Source organism: Equus caballus, chromosome 15 (genome assembly GCF_041296265.1).
Source record: "Equus caballus isolate H_3958 breed thoroughbred chromosome 15, TB-T2T, whole genome shotgun sequence".
NCBI classification, from domain to species: domain Eukaryota; kingdom Metazoa; phylum Chordata; class Mammalia; order Perissodactyla; family Equidae; genus Equus; species Equus caballus.
In genome coordinates this window covers 34,642,458-34,662,741 of record NC_091698.1, presented here as the reverse complement: position 1 = coordinate 34,662,741, position 20,284 = coordinate 34,642,458, and the positions used below count along the sequence as shown (strand labels likewise).

The window sequence follows — 20,284 nt, the reverse complement described above, 5'->3', positions numbered from 1 at the left end:
TGTGAAAAGCTTTATGACTCATCTTGTAGTAAAAAGTGTGAGATTGGAAGTCGAGACCTCAGCTCCAGCTCCCAATGTAAAGTTGGGCAAGTCATTTACCCTGTGTTGACTTCCATTAGCTCATCTGATAATTTGGGACAGTCACCCCTACTTGTCATCACCGGGTTCGTTGTGAAGATTAAACTGGGTTATGTGTGTGAAAATGCTTTGAAAACTGCCAGTGTGGCCCAAATATTGTTATTCACTGAGGAAATGACTTTTAACTAATGATGTCGATATTTGTCCAATGCTTTTAACTTGCCAAAGGCATTTCGATCCTGTTAGTTCATCCAGGAAGTGTAGGCTCTGAGGAGTGAAGGAGATGGGTGGGGGTGGGAAGGGAAGAAGAAGATAGTATCAGAAGTGAGACTCAGTATAAGGGGTGGGGGAGGGTACCAGAGGGGCCAGAGTGGAAAGACTATCTTTATTCACAGGGCCCCCAGCGCCCCCTTTCATACCCACATCCCACAAGCCCCCCTGCAGCCAGGCCTGCTTGGCCCAGCCCACCTGCTGTCTGTGCCACTCACTGGTCCTTGGTAGATGTGTCCCTGTGTGGTTATTTCTGCTTCTAGACACCTTTTGGAAAGCCCAGCGCCTGCCGTCTCAGTCAGTTTTTGTGGTTGAAGGCAAGGGGCCCTTCTGGGGCACTGCCCACCATACCTCCCTGATCCCATGCACATAGCTCAAGGCCAAATCATTATTTTTTCCCCCCCCGAAATTGATGATGAAGGCAAGGGACGATTCAAAGACTTATTTCTGTCTCTCTGTGAAACTCCTCCTGGAACCACCACTTCCTATTAGAGCTTTAGTTTTCCAAGTAGCCTCAAGAGTTATGCAAAGAGGCTGCATAGCTGGTCTGCAGCCCAGAAGCACCATATCAGTGTTGACCCTAAGACAACACATGTGTTTTTGTGCCTGGCAAAAGACTAATGGTTTGCTTATGAAAATAAGAGCTGCCATTTATCAAATGTCTCCCAAGTGGGAGGGACTGTGTTCAGACCTTGACATTGTCCCTGATTCTTTTAACAACCTGTAAAGTTGGTGATAATAGCCTTGCCTTACAGATGAAGAAACTGAGACTCAGAGTTGTTAAGACACTTGTCTAGGTTCACACAGCCTACACTGACAGACTGAGAACCTAAACGCATGAACACTCAACTCCAGAGCGCAGGCGGGCTCACCCAGTGCCCCTTACTGCCTCTCCACTCACTCCATTCCAGGCTCTTGCCAAAGTCTGTGCCATGCCGGGCTTGAGGAGAGGCTTTTCGTTTAAGGAAAATATGTGTCGTGTGTGTGTCTCTGTGTGTGATTGACTGTTTGGTTTGGATTTTCTGCAGTAATACACGAGAGAGGGTAAGGTACCAGATAATCATTTCAAGGTTGAGAAACGCTGTAATGAAGTGAAGTTCAGCATCTTGAGTATGAACAGATCTTACCCATGACCCTACAAGTGTCAGGCAGATGGTTTTTATTCATTCATTCACCAGATCCTTCTGGAGAGGCTGTTTCTTAGGGAGCTTTGTGTGTGATGCTGTAAGAGATGGACATGAATGGGGCGGGGTCACCATCTGCGAGCCTTTGCTCCCTTGATGAGCCTGCTTGTCCCGTGACTCGAGCGGGGAGGACTTGACCCTCAGCGATAGGTTCTTTGACTACTTTGGTCAGTTGTGCTGTCGTCTGCATCCCCTGAGAATGATGGAGGGGGCTGGTGGCACTGGTGGTGGTTATCAATGTATACTGTCCTGTGATCGTCATTTGGACATTGACCCGGGCAGGAGTGTGCACCGTTAAAATGAATCGCCTCCCTGAACCGCCAGTAGCCCAGCTGCACAGCTCCTCCTCTGCTCACTCGGGGCGCACGAGGCCTCATCTGACCAGCTGCTTTGTGCTTTCTGTCCCCTGTGCAGTACCTGCAGATGAAATGGCCCCTCCTTGATGTCCCCTCCAGCGCCACAGTCAAGGACACCAGGTCACCATCCCCAGCACACTTGGTAAGTCTGTTTCTCCTTAAAGTGCCAAAGGGACGCTCAGTCCCCTCATTGCATGTTACTGTCTCCCCTCCACCTCCTGAAGCTGTGGGGTCTAGAGGTGTTACCTCAGATGTGTGAGCACAATCGAGGAAGAGCTGAGGGTCAGGGGTTCCCTACCCCTTCTACCTCAACACATGTACACCTGGGATGCTGTGATTGGAAGGGACGCCCCGACCCGAGCCGGTAACCCTGGTCCCGCTGCTGTCAGAATCCCTCTGCCCCCTCCACTTGGGCAGCGGTGTTTTCCTTTCCCTCCTGTTGGAGCTCGTTCAGTATTGCTTCTGCTCCTGCCTTGTAGCTGCAAGGTGACAGTTGAAGAGGTTCTTCTGTACAGGATGTTATAGGAGAGAATTTATTAAAACACGTGCAAACGAAAACCCCTCGGGGCAGCCAAGGCTCTCTTGCTCAGCCCTGCGGTAATACGGGCTGCAGAGGAAGGTCTGGATGGTCCTGGGGGACAGGAGCAATGCGGTCCAAGCAGGTCTCACTGCCTTAGGGCTTGCAACAGACTGAAATCAAAAGCAGCTAAGAGACCTGGGACCTTGCATTCCCCTTTCGTGGATTTTTCTTTTTTTTTTTTTCTTTTCTTAAAGAAAGATTGGCACCTGAGCTAACAACTGTGGCCAATCTTTTTTTTTTTTTTTTCTGCTTTATCTCCCCACATCCCCCCTGGTACATAGTTGTATATCTTAGTTGCAGGTCCTTCTAGTTGTGGCATATGGGACGCCGCCTCAACGTGGCCTGACGAGTGGTGCCATGTCCGCGCCCGGGATCCGAACCCTGGGCCGCCACAGCGGAGCGCGCGAACTTAACCACTCAGCCGCGGAGCCGGCCCCTCATGGATTTTTCTTAAGAGCTTGGGGCAACCCTTGCCTTAAGCCCCATGCACTCTGCAGCTAACTGGTGATACCCACTGTATGGTGACTCAGAATCATAGAAGAAGCAGCTAGAAGCAACCCCAGCCTGCACGACCTATCCATTTTACAGACAAGGAGGCCTGGGCATACAGGATACTTTTAAAAACTTGATTACAGAAAATTTCAACTGTTCCCTTCACCCACACTCCTCCCACTCACCATACTGGCTGGTTTTAAAGCAAATCCCAGACATATTTCATCTCATTCAGGACATTTTAAGATACCCAGATAGTCCTTTTTCTTCAAAAGCTTAGAGTCTAGTTGAGGAGAAAGAAGGGATACATAGAAAGGTAAATAATGGCACGATGAGCCACATGATTTCCAGTAATCATGAGACCAGCCTCAGGGGCAGAGCCCATTGGTAGACAGAGCAATGTCATGTGTAGTTCTCAGATGATCGTCACAGCTGTCCCCTGGGGAGACAGGCAGGGATTGCTGTTTCACAGTCTCTAGGAAGGACCAGTGACTGTGTGGGGAGCAGTGAGCGGCAGGGCCAGCCATCCAGCGCAGGCTGCCCCTGAGAGGTTCTGTGGCTCGTCACCAAGATATGAGCAGCCCAGTGAACAAACACCCCAGGAATAGGTTGGGGTAGTGCCTCTGGCCCTCCAGATTCCCATCTGGGGTGGCCGAGCGCGAGGTACAGGCGCCCTCTAGTGGTGTGAGTGAGTCACGGTGGAGGACATGGCATCCCATGTCCACCCTGCCACAAACCTGGCTTGTCCCCTCCTGGCACAGCTGTCTCTCCTTAACTTTTTCAAATTTTTGCTCACCCCCTCACCCAACCTATGGCATCCCCCAGCCCACTCCAGCAGACCCCAAGATGGCAGGGTCCTTTCTCCTCTCTGCCCCCCACATATTGTCTCTCTGCATATTATCTCAACTCTCCATCTACTTTTAGAGGCAGTGAGTGCCCTTTAAAACTAACACAGGTGTCTGAGTTTCCCATCCTTCCTGTTGCACAGAGTAATCCATCTCTGAACAATAAAATAAAAAGCCTGTACCCAGCCCTCCTCCTCCCATGAACGTTATCCTATTTTCCTTCTGTTTACTGCACAACTTCTCACACAAGAGCTAGCCGTTCCACCTCCGTCCCTGAATCGTTTATTCTGCCAATCCATTGCCACCTGGCTCAGCTCTCCAATTGCCATCTCATACCTAAATCTAGTCACTTCCCCTACCTTTTCTCGACACAGGTGATAGCTGACAGTATTGCAACCTTTTGCTTCCTGTAATCCTCCTTTCATCAGCTTGGGGAGACTGTATTAATACACAGTATCAGTTATTTGCCCTCTCTAAGCTTCCTTTTTCTTTCTAGAATCTTTTCCTCAAATAAATGAGCTACTCATCCTCACTTAATATCTCAGTGTAAGCGACATAAAAGTATACAGAATTTCCAAACTCTCAGCAAAGTTCTAGACTCATAGCTCCAACTGCCAAACAAACATCCAACCATCGCCAGTGTGTGCTCTGCGGGTACTGGCCCATCATCGTCTGAGAGTGGACAAGCATGAATAGTTGATATATTGCATTGTAGATGGCAAAATGGATAGTTGTCTAGTAAATTGTCTATTATCATTCTCTGTATTCTAATATAGAAAAGCAGAAACAGGCCTCAAAAAGCTTAAGGAATATTTATGGGAGAAAACCTTAACATTAACTTGAAGTTCTACAGATTGGGAGAAGACCACCCACTTTTCTAGTCAGAGCATCTCATTCCTTCCAGCTTCTGAGACGCGTGTGTAGGCGTCAAACCTACGAGGCCCGGGGAGGACGATGGATGTGATAGGTGTGCTGGAGGCTGCATAATGCCGTGGGTTTGAATCCCAGCTCCGCCTCTTGCCATTTGTACAGCTTTAGGCATATCACCTCATCTCTCTTTACCTCGATTTCCTCATCAGTAAAAAGGGACTTAGAAGAGGACTTGACCTCAGAGTTGTGAGAAAATGAGCCCAGTGCATTGTAATGAGTTTAGAATTGTGCCTAGCACAAAGTAAGCCTTCAATAACTGTTAGCTTACTACTATTATTAAGAGAAGGAAAGAACAATTAAAATACGGTTTTAATTAGCAGACTAAGAGTTGATGAGGGCCTGAATTAGGCCAGATCAAATGGACAGATTGCAAAGGTAACAGAGATAATGAGCCTATAGAATTTAGCTCTCATTTCCCAAGGATGTGATTTAATTGGTCTCGGGTGGGGCTGGTATGTTAAGTTTTTTAAGCTCCCTAGGAGATTCTAGGGGGCAGCCAGAATTGAGAATCATTGCCCTAAATGCAAATCAGAGGCAAAAGGGAAGGAGTTGCTGGAGACATCCCAGTTTGCTGGCTGCTGGTTTCTCCACGTTAGAGGTGTAAGCAGGGCTTGTAGGTGACCAGGAGGAGTCACGAAGGTTTGCACGTAGGCTTTTTTATTAAAAAAATGAAAACACTTGATTATGAAATTTCTTTTATAATTACGAGCAAAATATTTTAAGATGAGGTTTTCCCTGGCAGAAGAGCAAATGAAGGAAACAGCCTGCATACTTGCAGAGATTTAGTGAGTCACGTCGAAGCTGCCCATCAAGGAAATGTGTATAAACAAGCCGCAACGGAGCCCGGGTGGGGATGGAGTTACGAGTTATTACTGCTTGGATTTTGTGCCTTCAAAACAAGCTCTAAAATCTCAGTAACAGTGGTATTTTACATGTAACTATTCCTAATGTCTGATCACTGCAGTCTCCTCGCATGTAGACTTGTATCCAGACCCCTCACCGTGGCCCCCTGTACCTGGCCTCTGTCTTTCCCTCCACTCTCTCCCTGGAGCCCTATGCCCACCCACACAAGACAAATGCATGCACTTCCAGAATATAACCAGTGCAAAGATAGGAATTGCCATCTGTTTTATTCATTTTTATTTACTCAGCACCTGTCATCATGCCTGGCACAGAGTAGGTACTCAGGGGTATTTGTTGAATGAATGGAAGAATAAATGGTCTGGGGAAAGGATGATACCCTTTCTAAACCCCTCTCTCCCCCTGCATCCAATCCCTCTTCTGGGAATCCTCATTCAGGACGTTCTTTCTTTTTAAGATTGGCACCTGAGCTAACAACTGTTGCCAATCTTTTTTTTTTTCCTCCCCAAAGCCCTCCAATATATAGTTGTATATTCTCGTTGTGAGTGCCTCTGGTTGTGCTATGTGGGGTGCCACCTCAGCATGGCCTGACGAGCGGTACCATGTCTGCGCCCAGAATCCAAGCGCGCAAAACCTTGGGCCGCCGAAGCAGAGCACACGAACTTAACCACTCGGCCACGGGGCTGGCTGCAGGATTTTTTTTAATTAAATCTTTTTTTGAAACCATAAAAGTAATGCGTGTGCTGTGTGGTGGATCACTTGGGAAAATGCCTGAGTGCACAGAAAAAGACCTGTAATCCCACAACCCATAAACATTTTGTTCTGTAGCATTTCAGTCTCTTTCTGTGTCTGTGCATGCACCTGTAACTGGCTTTCTAGATGATGACCAAAATGCCTCATTAAATGTTAGCGCACACCTTGTTTTAGCATTAAGCATTGGGCCACTCTCAGAAGCGAGTTGCAGAGCTTCGTGTCCAATGACTGACCGTCAAGCCAGTGCCTGGAAGCTCTCCTGCTGAGGAGTGGCTGTCTCACTGCTCCTCCTCTGAGCAGAGAAGCCTGGCTTTGCTTAGCGTGACAGTTCCCAATTAAAAGCATTCACTGGGGCTGTCCAGCGGCATAGTGGTTAAGTCTGAGCACTCCACTTCAGTGGCCTGGGGTTCACGGGTTCGGATCCCGTGCACGGACCTGCACACAACTCATCAGGCCAGGCCATGCAGTGGCGGCGTCCCATATACAAAGTAGAGGAAAGTTGGTACGCATGTTAGCTCAGGGACAATCTTCCTCACCAAAAAAAAGTAAATAAATAAAAGCATTCCCTGAGGTTTCTGTATACACAGTTGTACAGTTTCTCCATCTCCTCACCAATATACCTGTGTAGACCCAAAAAACTCCATGATGTCTGTTTCTGCCCTGTTCTACCTTCAATACTGATTTCAGTTCTTATTACACAGTTTTAACTTTTTATTGGGATATAATTTTAAGCTTCCAGAAAAATTGTAACAGTAATACAAGGAGCTCCCATATACTCTTTATCTTTTAGATTCAGAAATGTTGCCCCGCCCCATAATTATGTGTATACATACATACATACACACACACACACACACACACACACACGTTGAGCTTTTTTGTTTAACAATTTGATGGTAAGTTGGAGACATTGTGCCCTTTTACCCTTAAATACTTTAGATGTATTTCCTAGGAACCAAATACTATCTTACAATGACGGCAATACAGTTATCAGAATCAAGTAATTAACATTTCATATTATTCTGTAACCCACAATATATATTCAAATTTTGGCAAACGTCCCAATCATGTCCATTATAGCTGTGTGTTTTTTCCTGGTGCGGAGTTCAATCCAGGATCACACATTGCATTTAATTGTCATATCTCTTTAGTCTGCCTTGATCTGGCAGAGTTCCTCAGCTTTTGTCTTTCCTGACCTTGACATTTTTGAGTACAGACCAGCTATTTTGTAGAATGTCCCTCAGTTTGGATCTGTCTGCTGTTTCCTCGTGGTTAGACCCAGGTTGTGTGTGTTTGGCAAGACACCACTGCACTGACGCCGTGTCCTCCTCGGCGGGCCTGCCGTGTCCGTTTGTCCCAGTGTTAGCGATGTTATCTTTGATCGTTTGGTTAAGGTGATGTCTGCCATGTGTTTCCACTGTGAAGTTACTCCTTTTTCCTTTGTAATTAATTAGTGCTCTGTGGGGAGAGGCTTTGAAGCTTCGTAAATGTCCTGTTTCTCATAAAACTCACCCGCTAGTTTTGGCAGGCATTGACGATTATCTGCCTCCATCATTTCTTTTATTAGTTTCTGCTCTTGAGGTTTGGGGTTTTGGAATTCTTACTCATATCCCCCAGCCCATTAATCTTAGTATGGAGCAGAGTGGACCTTGTGACAAGTCAGCTCTCTGCATTGCTAACACTGATGAAAAAGATGATATATAGAGGAGAGAAACTTAAAAAACAACCTGTAAATAGTATTCCTGAAGAAGAGACAAAAACAACAAAAGGCAATAAGAGACGAAAGTTAAACTGGGCTTTAAAAACAAAAATTTGAATTTATAGATTGAAAGAGCTCACCTGAATTTTACAAAATAAATGAAAATTGACCTTTCACCTGGACACATCCTGGCAATAATTTGAATTGCAAGGGTTAAATTTTTTTTTCCTACAATCATCTATGCAGGAAGGAAAAAAAAGGCCAGTACCAAAGGAACAAAGATAAAGGTAACCTCAGGGTTCTCTTTTGCCATCTTTAGTGCCAGCAAACAGTGGAAAAGGGAGAGTTTTGATAAGGAAAGTTTGACCCCAGGAATTTTAGGCCAAGTCCAATTTGAAGACCTCAAAAATGTACCACTGCTACGAGGAACTCAAGCACGTTCCAGTCCTCCTCTCCTGTGGGCCTGCAGGCTCTTGATTGATCTTGACAGCTTTCATAGCCTGCAGCACACTGCTTACCAGATAGGAGCTGAGAAGGTATTTGTTAATACGTCAACATAGCCCCTCATCTCCGTGTTTTCTTCTCTGCTCCAGTCCACTGGCCTCCTGTGCTTCCTCCAATGTGCTGAGCGGGCTGTCCACCTCGAGGCCACTGCACCGGTGTTCCTTCTGCCAAAATGCTCTTCCCCCAGCTGATCATCTGTCCCTGACATTAGGATCAGAGTAACAGCGAATGTTACAGCTAGAGCCCGAAAGTCCTTGGAAATCCTCTTTGTTTTGCAGTGGGGCATTCTCAGCAGATACCCCAGCCTTGTGGGGAACAGGCCCCCTTCTGGCCTCTGTGACCACTTCAGATCCCATCCCTGTTCTCCAGGCATTACAATGCTGTGAGTGGGCTGATGTTTTAGGAACAGTTCCAGTTTCTTTTTCCCCAAGCCCTGTGTTTAAGCATAGTCTCTTTTTTTTTTTTTTTAAGAATTTATTTTTTTCCTTTTTCTCCCCAAAGCCCCCCAGTACATAGTTGTATATTCTTCGTTGTGGGTCCTTCTAGTTGTGGCATGTGGGACGTTGCCTCAGCGTGGTTTGATGAGCAGTGCCATGTCCGCGCCCAGGATTCGAACCAACGAAACACTGGGCCGCCTGCAGCGGAGCGCGTGAACTTAACCACTCGGCCACGGGGCCAGCCCCAAGCATAGTCTCTTGAAAACACTTGTGGCCCCCAAAGAGAAGGTTGCCTCTATCAGTAAATAGACAACTGAATGTGGATAGAACTGATTTCTTAAGTATATAAAATCAGGTACAGTTAGTGATCCAAGAAAACTCCGAGTGTCTTTCCTGGGCAATCCCTTGTCTGGTCCACGACTGCCTTGTGAGTGATACCACAAAGTTAAGGCTCATCTTTCTTGACCTCCAAACCCTTATGCTTTTGATCTCTGAAATCAGGATCAGGAAGAAAAGAGAATAGTGAGTGATCAGGAGGAGCCACAAGGCTTCCTGAGGGCCCCAAACAAGTTGCTGAGAGCAGCAGCTGGAGGAGAGCATCAGGGCCCGTGGAGGGATGACTTGTGGGGAGGTGGCTGCTCCGTCTGTGGTGGAGCTGTGTGGCGCTGGCTTCACTTTGAGCTTGAAAGTGAGTCCTGAACAGTGGGAGAGAGGATGTGTTGCTTCGTTGGGGGCCAGGAGTCTACAGAACTTTGGCTTGGACCAATTCTAGAAACAGACTGAAGGAGACGAGAATCACTTGAGCTTGGAAAGGATGGCTGTGTGTGATTGGACAGAAGGACTGAAGCTCTTTGGGGAAATTCGAGCTCAGCTGCCTTGCTGAGGGAACCCCTGTGCCTCGGCTCGTGCATGCTGTTTGTGTTGGGGTTATTCGCTGGGAGGGGTAGAGTGGTTCCCAGCATTCCTACCCTGGGCTGAGTTTATGCTGCAGACATCCTGCTTCTGAGGGCAGCTGAGGAGAGAAAAGAGCCAGGAGCTTTTATTGGGACTGAAGCCTCCAGGGAGATCCCTGCGTCAGCCACAAAGACAGCAGTTCTCACTCATCAGTCCCAGAGGCCACGTCTTCCCAGACTGACCAAGGAAAGGTTACCTTCCTTTCTCTTTCTGTGACCCCACCACCTCCCAAGTCCATTTTCCGGACAGTGATGCTACCTAACGGGAACCAATAATAACTCACAGAGCATTTAAGTGAGGATACCTACATTTTCAAATGTAACTCGCATTCCTTGCTTTGTCCTTAACTCTGCCACCGTTCAGTGCTGTTTGCCAGCTTCTGGTGACGCCAAATTCAACAGCGCGAGGGCAGTCAGGATTTCATAATACTATTCAGTATTTTAAGATGGCTCTATATACATATATCAAATCATCACACTTTAAATATCTTACAATTTTATTTGTCACTTATACCTCAATAAAATTTTTATACCTGAAAAAAAAATTTCTTAATTTTTTAATTAAAAAAGGCTATAAATGTAAATGTATATAAATATATATATATATAAATGTAAATAAAAAACAGATGCACGAGAAGTCTAAACGACTGGAGATACACCAAAATGATAATAGTGCCTGGGTTAGGCTGGTGTGACTGTGTTTTCTAAATGCTTAATAATGTATCTTGTATTTCTTTCTTAGAAAATTTGCGTTCGTCATAAGTCTGTTTTCTAAGTAGATAATAATTAGAGTTGGAAAATACAGAAAGGGAAATAATAAAAACAAAATCACCCAGAGTTCCACCACTCAAACATACCTACTGTTTACATTTTGGTGTGTTTCTATTAGTCTTTTTTTTTAAATCATGGAGTTTATGTATTTTTTTTATTTTAATCATTTTGTGTAATTGTTTTATCATTTAGTATCATTTTAGTAACAATTCTCTTGCTTTTATAATACTAGAAATCACCCTTTAGACAAAGTTGTTTCTAGGAAACCCCATGCATCATTTAGATGCACCAAGTTCCTAGAAATCTGACCTCAAAATACATTTTTATAATTTTATTTGTGCTATATGTTCATGTACATGGAGACATTTCTAAAAGCCAGTAAGGGAACAGATGAAAACAATAAAAAGAAAAGGATTTTAGAATTGTTTATGCAATATCAAATGAACCCACGGGGAAAGTAATAGAAACTTGTTGGAGGTGCTGTACCTTTCAGCCCGCGGGGCCAAGCCGTGTGCCGGCGCCACCTAGTGGCTGTCGCTAGGAACAGTCTGAATTCCCTGCCTCACGTCTGTGGGTCTGGGAGCAAGACCCCTGAGTTTGGGGTCTTGCTCCAATACTCTGCCTCTCTTCTCTGCTTAGCCTACTGAAAATGGAGCACGACTACTGTCAGCACACGGATACCTAAGAAATACATAGATCGGAGTGTGCATTAGGAGCACCAAGTGGGTACCAGATGAAAGGAAAAACAGGCTCGTGGAATCTATGAAATGAAAAATTCAAACAGGAAGACAGCAGTTTGGAATTCTAGTCCTTGGGCTGCCTCCAAATCATCATCCTTTTTACAAATCTCTTTCTTAAATGAATTTCTTCTCCACTTGTAGCTCATTTACTTTATTATCCAAAAAAATTTATGTCAGTCCTTTCTCTCTGACAGATTATGTTTGATTAGTCTCTTGGTGAGGCAGGTGGTATAAGAGAAAACAGTCTGGTTTGTTAGAGCTGAGAAGGGCTGATATGAATCCAATTCTGCCGTTTACTAGCTCTGTGTCCTTGGGTAAGTCGCTTAATCTTTCTGAGCTCAGTTTCTTCCTCCCTCAAGTGAGGATAATCATAGCTTCTTTGCTAGGTTCTAATAAGGACCAGACACTATGCCCAGCTCTGTGCTGGTAGTGGAGGTACTCACTGAATTGTAGCTATTTTTATAATAAATATCCTTACTGTTGAGTCAGATTAGGTTAAAACAATTTAAAAATCAATTCAGTTTACCAATTATAGGATGCACAATTTTCCCCATTTTAACGTCTCTGAAGTCAGGATTTGCCAATGACGTGCCAATGTTTTTTCTTTCATAATAGTTATATAAAATAATGGGGACAGCCTGGTTGCATAGCGATTAAGTTCCTGCGCTCCGCTTTGGTGGCCCAGGGTTCACTGGTTCGGATCCCAGGGGTGGACCTATGCACTGCTTATCAAACCATGCTGTGGCAGGCGTCCCACATATAAAATAGAGGAAGATGGGCACTGATGTTAGCTCAGGGCCAGTCTTCCTCAGCAAAAAGAGGAGGATTGGTGGCGGATGTTGGCTCAGGGCTAATCTTCCTCAAGAAATAAATTAATTAATAAAATAAATAAAATAATGGTCCTCCTTACATTCACTGGTGTTTTAAATGAAATGTGGTGATTATGTCAGCACAGTGTTTTCAGTGTTCCTGGATTGTGTTGGTAAAGCCTGAACGTGACAACTGGCTATATGAGGTCTAATGGCAGTTCCCCACTGCTCTGTTCCCAGTCTCAGACTGAACTTGAGAGCTACTATCTCTCTGAAGTTTATTTGGAAAGTGTGCATGTTGAAGCTCTTTTATCTCCCTGAGATTACACAGAGCATGGTTTATAATTCAGCAGCCGGGAGCATTTAGTGCCAAATATACATGAGGTGAATAGTGGTGGGTTGTTTGGAAGAGGGATTGTCGGAGGGTGGGTGTAACCCTGCTCTAATTCTGTTGGTTCTTTCTCTGCTGTGTAGGATGCCACTTTCTCTCAAGCGCCGTCTCAGGACTGAGTGGGATGTTGCACGGAAAATACTTGGCACATATTTGACTCAGTGAATAACAGCTGGTTTTACTCTTCATCTTCTTGGCAACCGTCCCTAGTCTTTTCCTCTCTGTCTTTCAGTCAAATAAAGTTCCTGTTGTTCAGCACCCGCACCACATGCACCCGCTGACACCCCTCATCACCTACAGCAACGACCACTTCTCCCCTGGCTCTCCTCCAGCCCACCTCTCCCCAGAGATCGATCCAAAGACAGGTGAGTCGGCTGCTGCTCAGCCTGGACTGTGCCGCAGGGCTGGGGAGAGGTGGGTGGAGGCAGGCTTTTCTGCCTGGGGACATAACAGCCCTGCAATCAGGCAGACCTGGGTTCAAATCATGTCTCCGGCTCTCCAGAGCCCATAGCCTTGCCCAATCATGTTAGCCTTTTCAGTTTTTCCTCTGTGCCTTGTCTGTCCCTTCTGCGTCATAGGGTCACTGTGAGGATGAAAGCAAATTAAATGAGATTGTGCCCAGGGCCCGGCTCCACAGTGAGCGTTTAGTGTGGCTCTGTCACTGTTTCTTTGACTTTAGAATCTTTTAACACTTTGGGAGTAGAAGGAGCTGCAAGGAAAAAAATCTCTTTTTTCATTGACTTTGAAGTCTAGCCCGGCTAGACTGCAGGCATGCCTCCCTAAACCGAGACCTTTGCCCTAAACTGAACATTTTCAAATAGAGTAATCGGGCTAGCCCGGCTTATGAGCAGAGCTGTAAAGCAGTAGGGCTGACTTGGCTTTTTTTTTTCACTTGCCCACTAGAACGGTCTATCCCAGGGAGCCTTAGTCCATAAGATCCCCAGAGCTGCCATGAATCAATGTATTTTTGGAGCCCCTCTTTAGGGAAATCACAGGTTACACATAGGAAGGAGGACAAATGTGGAATAGCAAACCAGTTGATTTCTCCATGAATGAGGCAGGTGTTCTAGAGAGGGAGGTAGCTGATGACACTGGGGGACGTCTTGGGTCCATCAGTCAGGACTGCTTGTCCCTCTCTTGAATGAAACTGACTCCTGTAGAAGCAGCTGGAAGTTACTCCTGCCGACAGAGATGGGATCCATGTAGCCAGAGAGAAGCTGCATCTGTCCTGCCTTCGCTGAATGTGTCCCTTGACCCACTGGCCAGCGGAGCTGGGGAGGTGCCCGAGAGCAAGGATAATGAAAGAAAGGGCCTCCCAACACCAGGGACACTGGCGAGGAACCTCCCGTTTGATCCTATTTGAAGGTGTTACGGTAGGGCCAGGGAACTTCTGATGCCTCTCTCTTTGGAAGCAGGAATCCCTCGGCCCCCTCACCCGTCGGAGCTGTCTCCATATTACCCACTCTCTCCCGGAGCTGTCGGACAGATCCCCCACCCCCTCGGCTGGCTCGTCCCACAGTAAGGAACTTGCAGCCTTTCCTACCCTCCTTCCTTCCTTACGCTGAGCGCTGCCTTCTGTACCTCCAGCCCGCCCTGGGGGTCTGTATACAGGCGCCCACTCCCCACAGCGGGCCCTCTCACCAAGCCCAGGACTCAGACCTCCCTGCTGTCCCCTGGGCGGCTTCCTCCCAACTCCGACTTCCTACTTCCTGCTCTTTAGTTCTCCTCTTTTCTTCCCAACCCCCTCTCCTGAGCATTCTCATTTTGGCCAATATACTGACCACATTTCCTTGCTCGTGGCCCTTACAGGCAAGGACAGCCCATGTACTCCCTTCCTCCTGGTGGCTTCCGGCACCCCTACCCTGCCCTTGCCATGAATGCCTCAATGTCCAGGTGAGTCCTGGGCCGGGGGCTGTGAGCGTGAAGTGGCATTGCCGGGAATGGTGGTCTGCTAGAGTCCTTGCGTTTCCGCCACTGAAGAGCTTCCTCTCGGCGGTAAACAAGGAGGCACCCACCCACCTTTCCTCCCTTGCCTCCCCGGTTCTCTAAGAGAAGACTTTGGGCTTTGTGGCACTGAAGCATTCTGAGTACATCACACCAAAGCCAGACACTGGGAGATTAATTTTTCCTGAAATGATGTCTGGAGAGGGGACAGTAAGAGGGGATTTCTGTGTTGGGGGCCAACTCTTCCTAACAATGGTACCTCCAATGACAGAGGAACCGCAACCCACAGCAAAGGCAGTTATGTTCCCATTGTGTACCCCGACCTCTGCCCTGCTACACTTTCTTGTGTGGTTTTCATCCTACCTGCTTCCAGCCTCAGGCATAGGAACCCCATATATTTGTCAGGGAAGGGGAGGTTTGTTGGGTGTTTCCCAAACCTGCTTCTCGTGAGGTCAGTGAATGGCCTTCCGTTCCTCAAACTCTGCCACAGTAGAGATATTTACATGCCTCTGCCCTAGAGGCAGGGAGCCACCCACGTCCTCTGTGGGGTGACAAGTATTCAATTTGAAACCCTCTCTTATTTGTCTCCACCTGGTCCATAGCCTGGTCTCCAGTCGGTTCTCCCCTCACATGGTGGCTCCGGCCCATCCTGGTCTGCCCACCTCAGGGATTCCCCACCCCGCCATCGTCTCCCCCATCGTCAAGCAGGAACCAGCGCCCCCCAGCCTGAGCCCGGCCGTGAGCGCGTGAGTAACAGGCAGCCTGGAGAGGGGATGGCCAGTCCCTGAGCAGCAGATGTCATTTATTTTTCTCTCCTGGTGGCATGTAGCAGGCAGCCCAGCAGCTTCCCTCAGCCATGTCCTCTCCCTTGGGAACTGTTCCCTTTGAGTCTCTGTGTTCCTGTCCTCTCGGGAACACTGCCTATCTTTTCCCATATTAAGGAAAGTTTTACAATCAGGATTTAGAGGCTGAAGGCTTTTAGCTTCCCTGTTCACCCCCCACCCACCCCCATACATGTGAAAATGTGAGACCCAGAAAGGAGAATTTTCTCGAGGTCACGTGGCTGACTGGTGGCAGAGCTGAGGCTAGCACCAAGGCCTGTGCTTTGTCCACCATGCCGTAAAGGGCAAGAAGGCCAAAGTCAGTGGCTGTGGCCCAGAGACTCCCCTTCTTGTTTCTGCCCAGAGCTCCCTGCCCCCCCTCTTCTTTATCACCTGTGGCCAGTACATCCTGCCTCTCTCCCTCTGCTCCTTTGCAGGAAATTATTCCCTCATAGAAAGTAGCCTGAGGGAATTCAGAGGTTAGGAACTACTTGTGGCAGATGCTCAGGTGCTGGAATTAGCATCCACACAGCTCATCTCCCTTCCTCAGAGGCAGTGGTCCTCAGCGTCCATGAGAGGCAGAGACGGTGAGTTGGATGGGAGTTGACACGTGCTAACCCACAGCCTTGTGACTTCCAGGAAATCACCAGTCACGGTGAAAAAGGAGGAAGAAAAGAAACCCCATGTGAAGAAGCCTCTTAACGCCTTCATGTTGTATATGAAGGAGATGAGGGCCAAGGTGGTGGCTGAGTGCACCCTGAAGGAAAGCGCAGCCATTAACCAAATCCTGGGAAGAAAGGTAAGATCTGCCCTTAGGCTGCAGGCTCATGGCTTGGCATCGCCCACCTTCACAGCCCCTTGTCGCCTCTGACCCTCTCTCCCACAGTGGCACAACCTGTCCCGAGAAGAACAGGCCAAGTACTACGAACTGGCCCGGAAAGAGCGGCAGCTTCACTCCCAGCTCTACCCGACCTGGTCGGCCCGGGACAACTATGTAAGTGCCCGCCCAGACCCCAAGAGCAGCATCTGCCAGAGGGAGGAGGAAGTTGACTGCACTTATAGAGGACTCTTAAGGCCAAGGAGAAGTCTATATTTCTCTAGAAATAAGGAAGGCATTTCAGTCCTCAGGAGGCCCACAAGGACATGGTTTTGATGTCATGAGACAGACTTAAATTTGTGGCTGTCTCATATGAATGGGACTCAGCCTTTGATTCCATAATTCAGGGGGCGGTGTGAGCCGTGTGCTCGCCCTGGTGGTAAGAGTGTCTCCACCAAGGGTTCCTAACCTGGAGCTCAGGCCAGTGCGTGAGCCTCAGCCGGCATGTCTCCTAACTCTCTGAAACGAGGCAGATTTTTGTGTGTATGTCCTTATTTGCTTTTTTTCTAGTAAGAGGGGTCCTAGCTGTATTAGACTTTCAGTGGGACCCAAGACCCCTCAAAAAATATCAAGGACCACTGTTCTGTGGAGAGAAATGGGGAAACAAGCCTGAACGGCAGTGAAAGGGTGAAGCCTTCCAAGAAGGCCAGGACCCCCGAGTCAGAGGGGAGGAACTGAATGAGGAAGGGGGCGGCATTCCGAAGGCTCGCGCTGCCTCCTCACGAGGCTCCTGGGGGGCTGTGATCTGAGTGCACCCCCTTCTCCAGCCCCCTCACCCAGGTCAAGAGCAGACGGGCAGTATCGTGTCCCCCCTGTTAAATCTGGAAAAAGCCAGTTATTTTGTCCCCGCTTACCTCCTCCTTTGGCTGTGTTTTTCAGGGTAAGAAAAAGAAGAGGAAGAGAGAAAAGCAATTGTCGCAGACACAGTCCCAGCAACAAGTCCAGGAGGCAGAGGGTGAGTCTTAAGGAGGGCACCGCCCTTTATTTCTTCCCGGGGTCACAGCTCCCCCTGCCTGTGTGTTGTACCTGGGTCTCTGGTGGACACAGTGACAATGCTATAGTATAATAGCTGTGGTGTTCAGGGCTTTTCCCTTATGGGAGCCTCATGTATACTCAGGTGGGTGTTATTATTGTCCCCTTTTTAGAGATGACCAGTTAAGAAGCTCAGAGGAGCAGGCCCTGTGGCCGTGTAGTTAAATTAGCGTGCTCCGCTTTAGTGGCCCGAGGTCTCGCTGGTTCTAATCCTGGGCATGGACATGGCACAGCCCATCAGGCCATTCTGAGACAGCATCCCACATAGCACAACCAGAGGCACTCATGACTAGAATATACAACTATGTACTGGGGGACTTTGGGGAGAAAAAGCAGGGAAAAAAAAAGAAGATTGGCAACAGTTGTTAGCTCAGGTGCCAATCTTTAATTAAAAAAAAAAAGAGGCTCAGAGAAGTAAAGGGATTTTCCCCAGCACTCTGCCTGTTTTTTGAGGAAGATTAGCCCTGAGCTAACTACTGCCAATCCTCCTCTTTTTGCTGAGGAAGCCTGGCCCTGAGCTAACATCCATGCCCATCTTCCTCTACTTTATACGTGGGGCACCTACCACAGCATGGCTTTTGCCAAGCGGTGCCATGTCCGCACCCAGGATCCGAACTGGCGAACCCTGGGCCACCCAGAAGCGGAACGTGCGAACTTAACTGCTGTACCCCCGGGCCGGCCCCCCTCTGCCTGTTAAATGGCGGAGGTAGGATTTGATCCCAGCACTTCCTCACGTGGAAGCCTGGGTGCTTTTCAGTTCGGTTGAGTTGTGTCCTACTCACTGATTAAAATCAATGCCTAAGGTAAAAATGGAATGTAGTTAAAATTCTCTTTGAAATTCCCTTAGGAAGGTGGCACATTAGAAACTGACAGCCCACCTATCGGTGAGTCCAGTAGAATTGGGTTTTCCTCCAGTGTTTGTTTGGCCGAACACCAGAACAAATAGTTTGCTCAGGTTTGAGGGCCACTTTGTGCCAAAAATATGTACTGTGTCTTTTACACCAGAAGCACACCTGGCACAGAGATGCTCACACTGTGACGAGCATTTCGGTCACACTGCCGTCTCATGCTCACTCCAGGACAAGTGTAGAGCTGCTGGTACCATTGAAAGTGCTTTGATCCCTCCCCTCCCCTTTCCTCCCCTTCCCTTCCTTCTTTGGAGTATCTGTATAATTTGTATATTCATCTACATCTGAGTACATATAACTAAAAGAAGTATATGATGCGACATCCACTGTATACCACGCTGCTTAGCAGGTGCTACACTCTCTCTGATAGTACCACAAACCAAAGATTTTTCAAGCAAATTGAGTGGAGGTCCATCCCCAAAATGATGAGATTTAGGCAAGGAAGATGATGATGTGATAGACAAAGCTGTGTTCCCGCCAGTCAGATACTGCATAGGTCTTTGTCATTTCAGGTCCTCCCTTCCCTCCTCGTGAGCATCCTTGTGTTTCCAGAGTGGATGTGTGCAGCCGGGGCTCTTCTGCAGCCTCTGCCTCCCCTAGAGCTGCCGGCTGCTCACTCTTTCTTGTCTTTTCCCCCCAGGTGCTCTGGCCTCCAAAAGCAAGAAGCCATGTGTTCAGTACCTGCCCCCTGAGAAGCCCTGTGACAGCCCTGCCTCTTCCCACGGCAGCATGCTGGACTCCCCCGCCACCCCCTCCGCGGCCTTGGCCTCACCAGCTGCCCCTGCTGCAACCCACTCGGAGCAAGCCCAGCCCCTCTCCCTCACCACCAAGCCAGAGACCCGGGCCCAGCTGGCTCTCCACTCGGCGGCCTTCTTGTCAGCTAAGGCTGCAGCCACCTCCTCTGGCCAGATGGGCAGCCAGCCCCCGCTCCTCTCCCGGCCCCTCCCCCTCGGGTCCGTGCCCGCCGCTCTGCTGACTTCTCCCCCTTCCTTCCCAGCCACGCTCCATGCCCACCAGGCCCTCCCAGTACTCCAGGCTCAGCCTCTTTCCTTGGTCACCAAGTCTGCCCACTAAGCTGCCCCCTGACCTATGCAGGCTGTCAAGTGACTCATTGAGTAGTAATGATTCAGAAGAGAAAAAAAAAAGAAACTTTATTGGTCAATATTTGACCACTCTGGACTGTTCTGTAAAGTGACTGGTAACAACAGCACTTTACGTTTTGTAGATGTAACCAGTAGCTGATCTTAAGGCTTTTTTAAAAAACAAAACAAAACAAACAAAAAAAAATCTTTAAAAGAAAGAGAACTGAAAAGTAGTGTGTTACTCTCCCCAATGTGCTGTGGTGGATGGACCTGGGCAGAAGGCACCTTCCTCTCTACCTCTTTGACTTTCTGCCCTCCTCCCTCTTCTCATTGCCCCTACGTGCCCCATCCCCCCGGACCCAGTCTGCATGTTGGCCATGGCTGCAATTTCTAGCCTGTTGCCTCTTCATCTAGATCCCATTCCCGGACATTCCCTTTTCCTTCACCCAAGTTTTCCCCTTTGCTCAGCTCCGTGGTTTCTTTCCTTCATCTTTTTCATCCTCTGCCCAGTGTAAGGCTGTCACCATGTGAGAGGCCACCTTTGCCTGGTGGCTTCATCTCCACCAGCATCCCCTTTCCCTCAGGGGGCCCTAACCCACCAGACTCCAGCTTTCAGAGGGGAAAGAGGTCCTCTGAAATGGTTCTTCCCCACATTTAAAGGGACTCAAGGTGCCTGCCACTTCCTCAGTGAAGAAGTCTGTGTTCCACCCCATTACCCGTCAAGATTTCCCCCTCATAGTCCCAGAGTGGCAGATAGGACCTGGCTCCAGGGTTCTAGCTCCTGTCACCTGGGTCAGTGCTAGCACAATCTGCCAAAGTTCTAAAGACCCTCCCCCAAGACCCCATCACCTCACATGCTTCTTCTGTGTGTATTTCTTTTTGTTTTTATGGGAGGTTTTGGGAGCAATTTAAACTCCCAGTTGTTTATTTTCACAAAAGGAAATAAAATTGCAGTTGCAAGACCTTT

At 48.0% G+C, this 20,284-nt stretch overlaps 1 protein-coding gene across 1 annotated transcript in view; it reads left to right on the top strand.

The window, feature by feature from the left end:
• The window catches only part of TCF7L1 (transcription factor 7 like 1), a 144,288-nt gene extending 124,004 nt beyond the window's left edge, over positions 1-20,284 (top strand). The window contains exons 4-12 of the mRNA XM_023618813.2: positions 1,947-2,030; positions 12,886-13,018; positions 14,069-14,171; positions 14,463-14,546; positions 15,200-15,343; positions 16,058-16,217; positions 16,305-16,412; positions 17,175-17,250; positions 18,876-20,284. Of these exons, the coding sequence (XP_023474581.1) occupies positions 1,947-2,030; positions 12,886-13,018; positions 14,069-14,171; positions 14,463-14,546; positions 15,200-15,343; positions 16,058-16,217; positions 16,305-16,412; positions 17,175-17,250; positions 18,876-19,309 (1,326 nt within the window). The 3' untranslated portion in view covers positions 19,310-20,284. The remainder of the gene's footprint in view (positions 1-1,946; positions 2,031-12,885; positions 13,019-14,068; positions 14,172-14,462; positions 14,547-15,199; positions 15,344-16,057; positions 16,218-16,304; positions 16,413-17,174; positions 17,251-18,875) is intronic.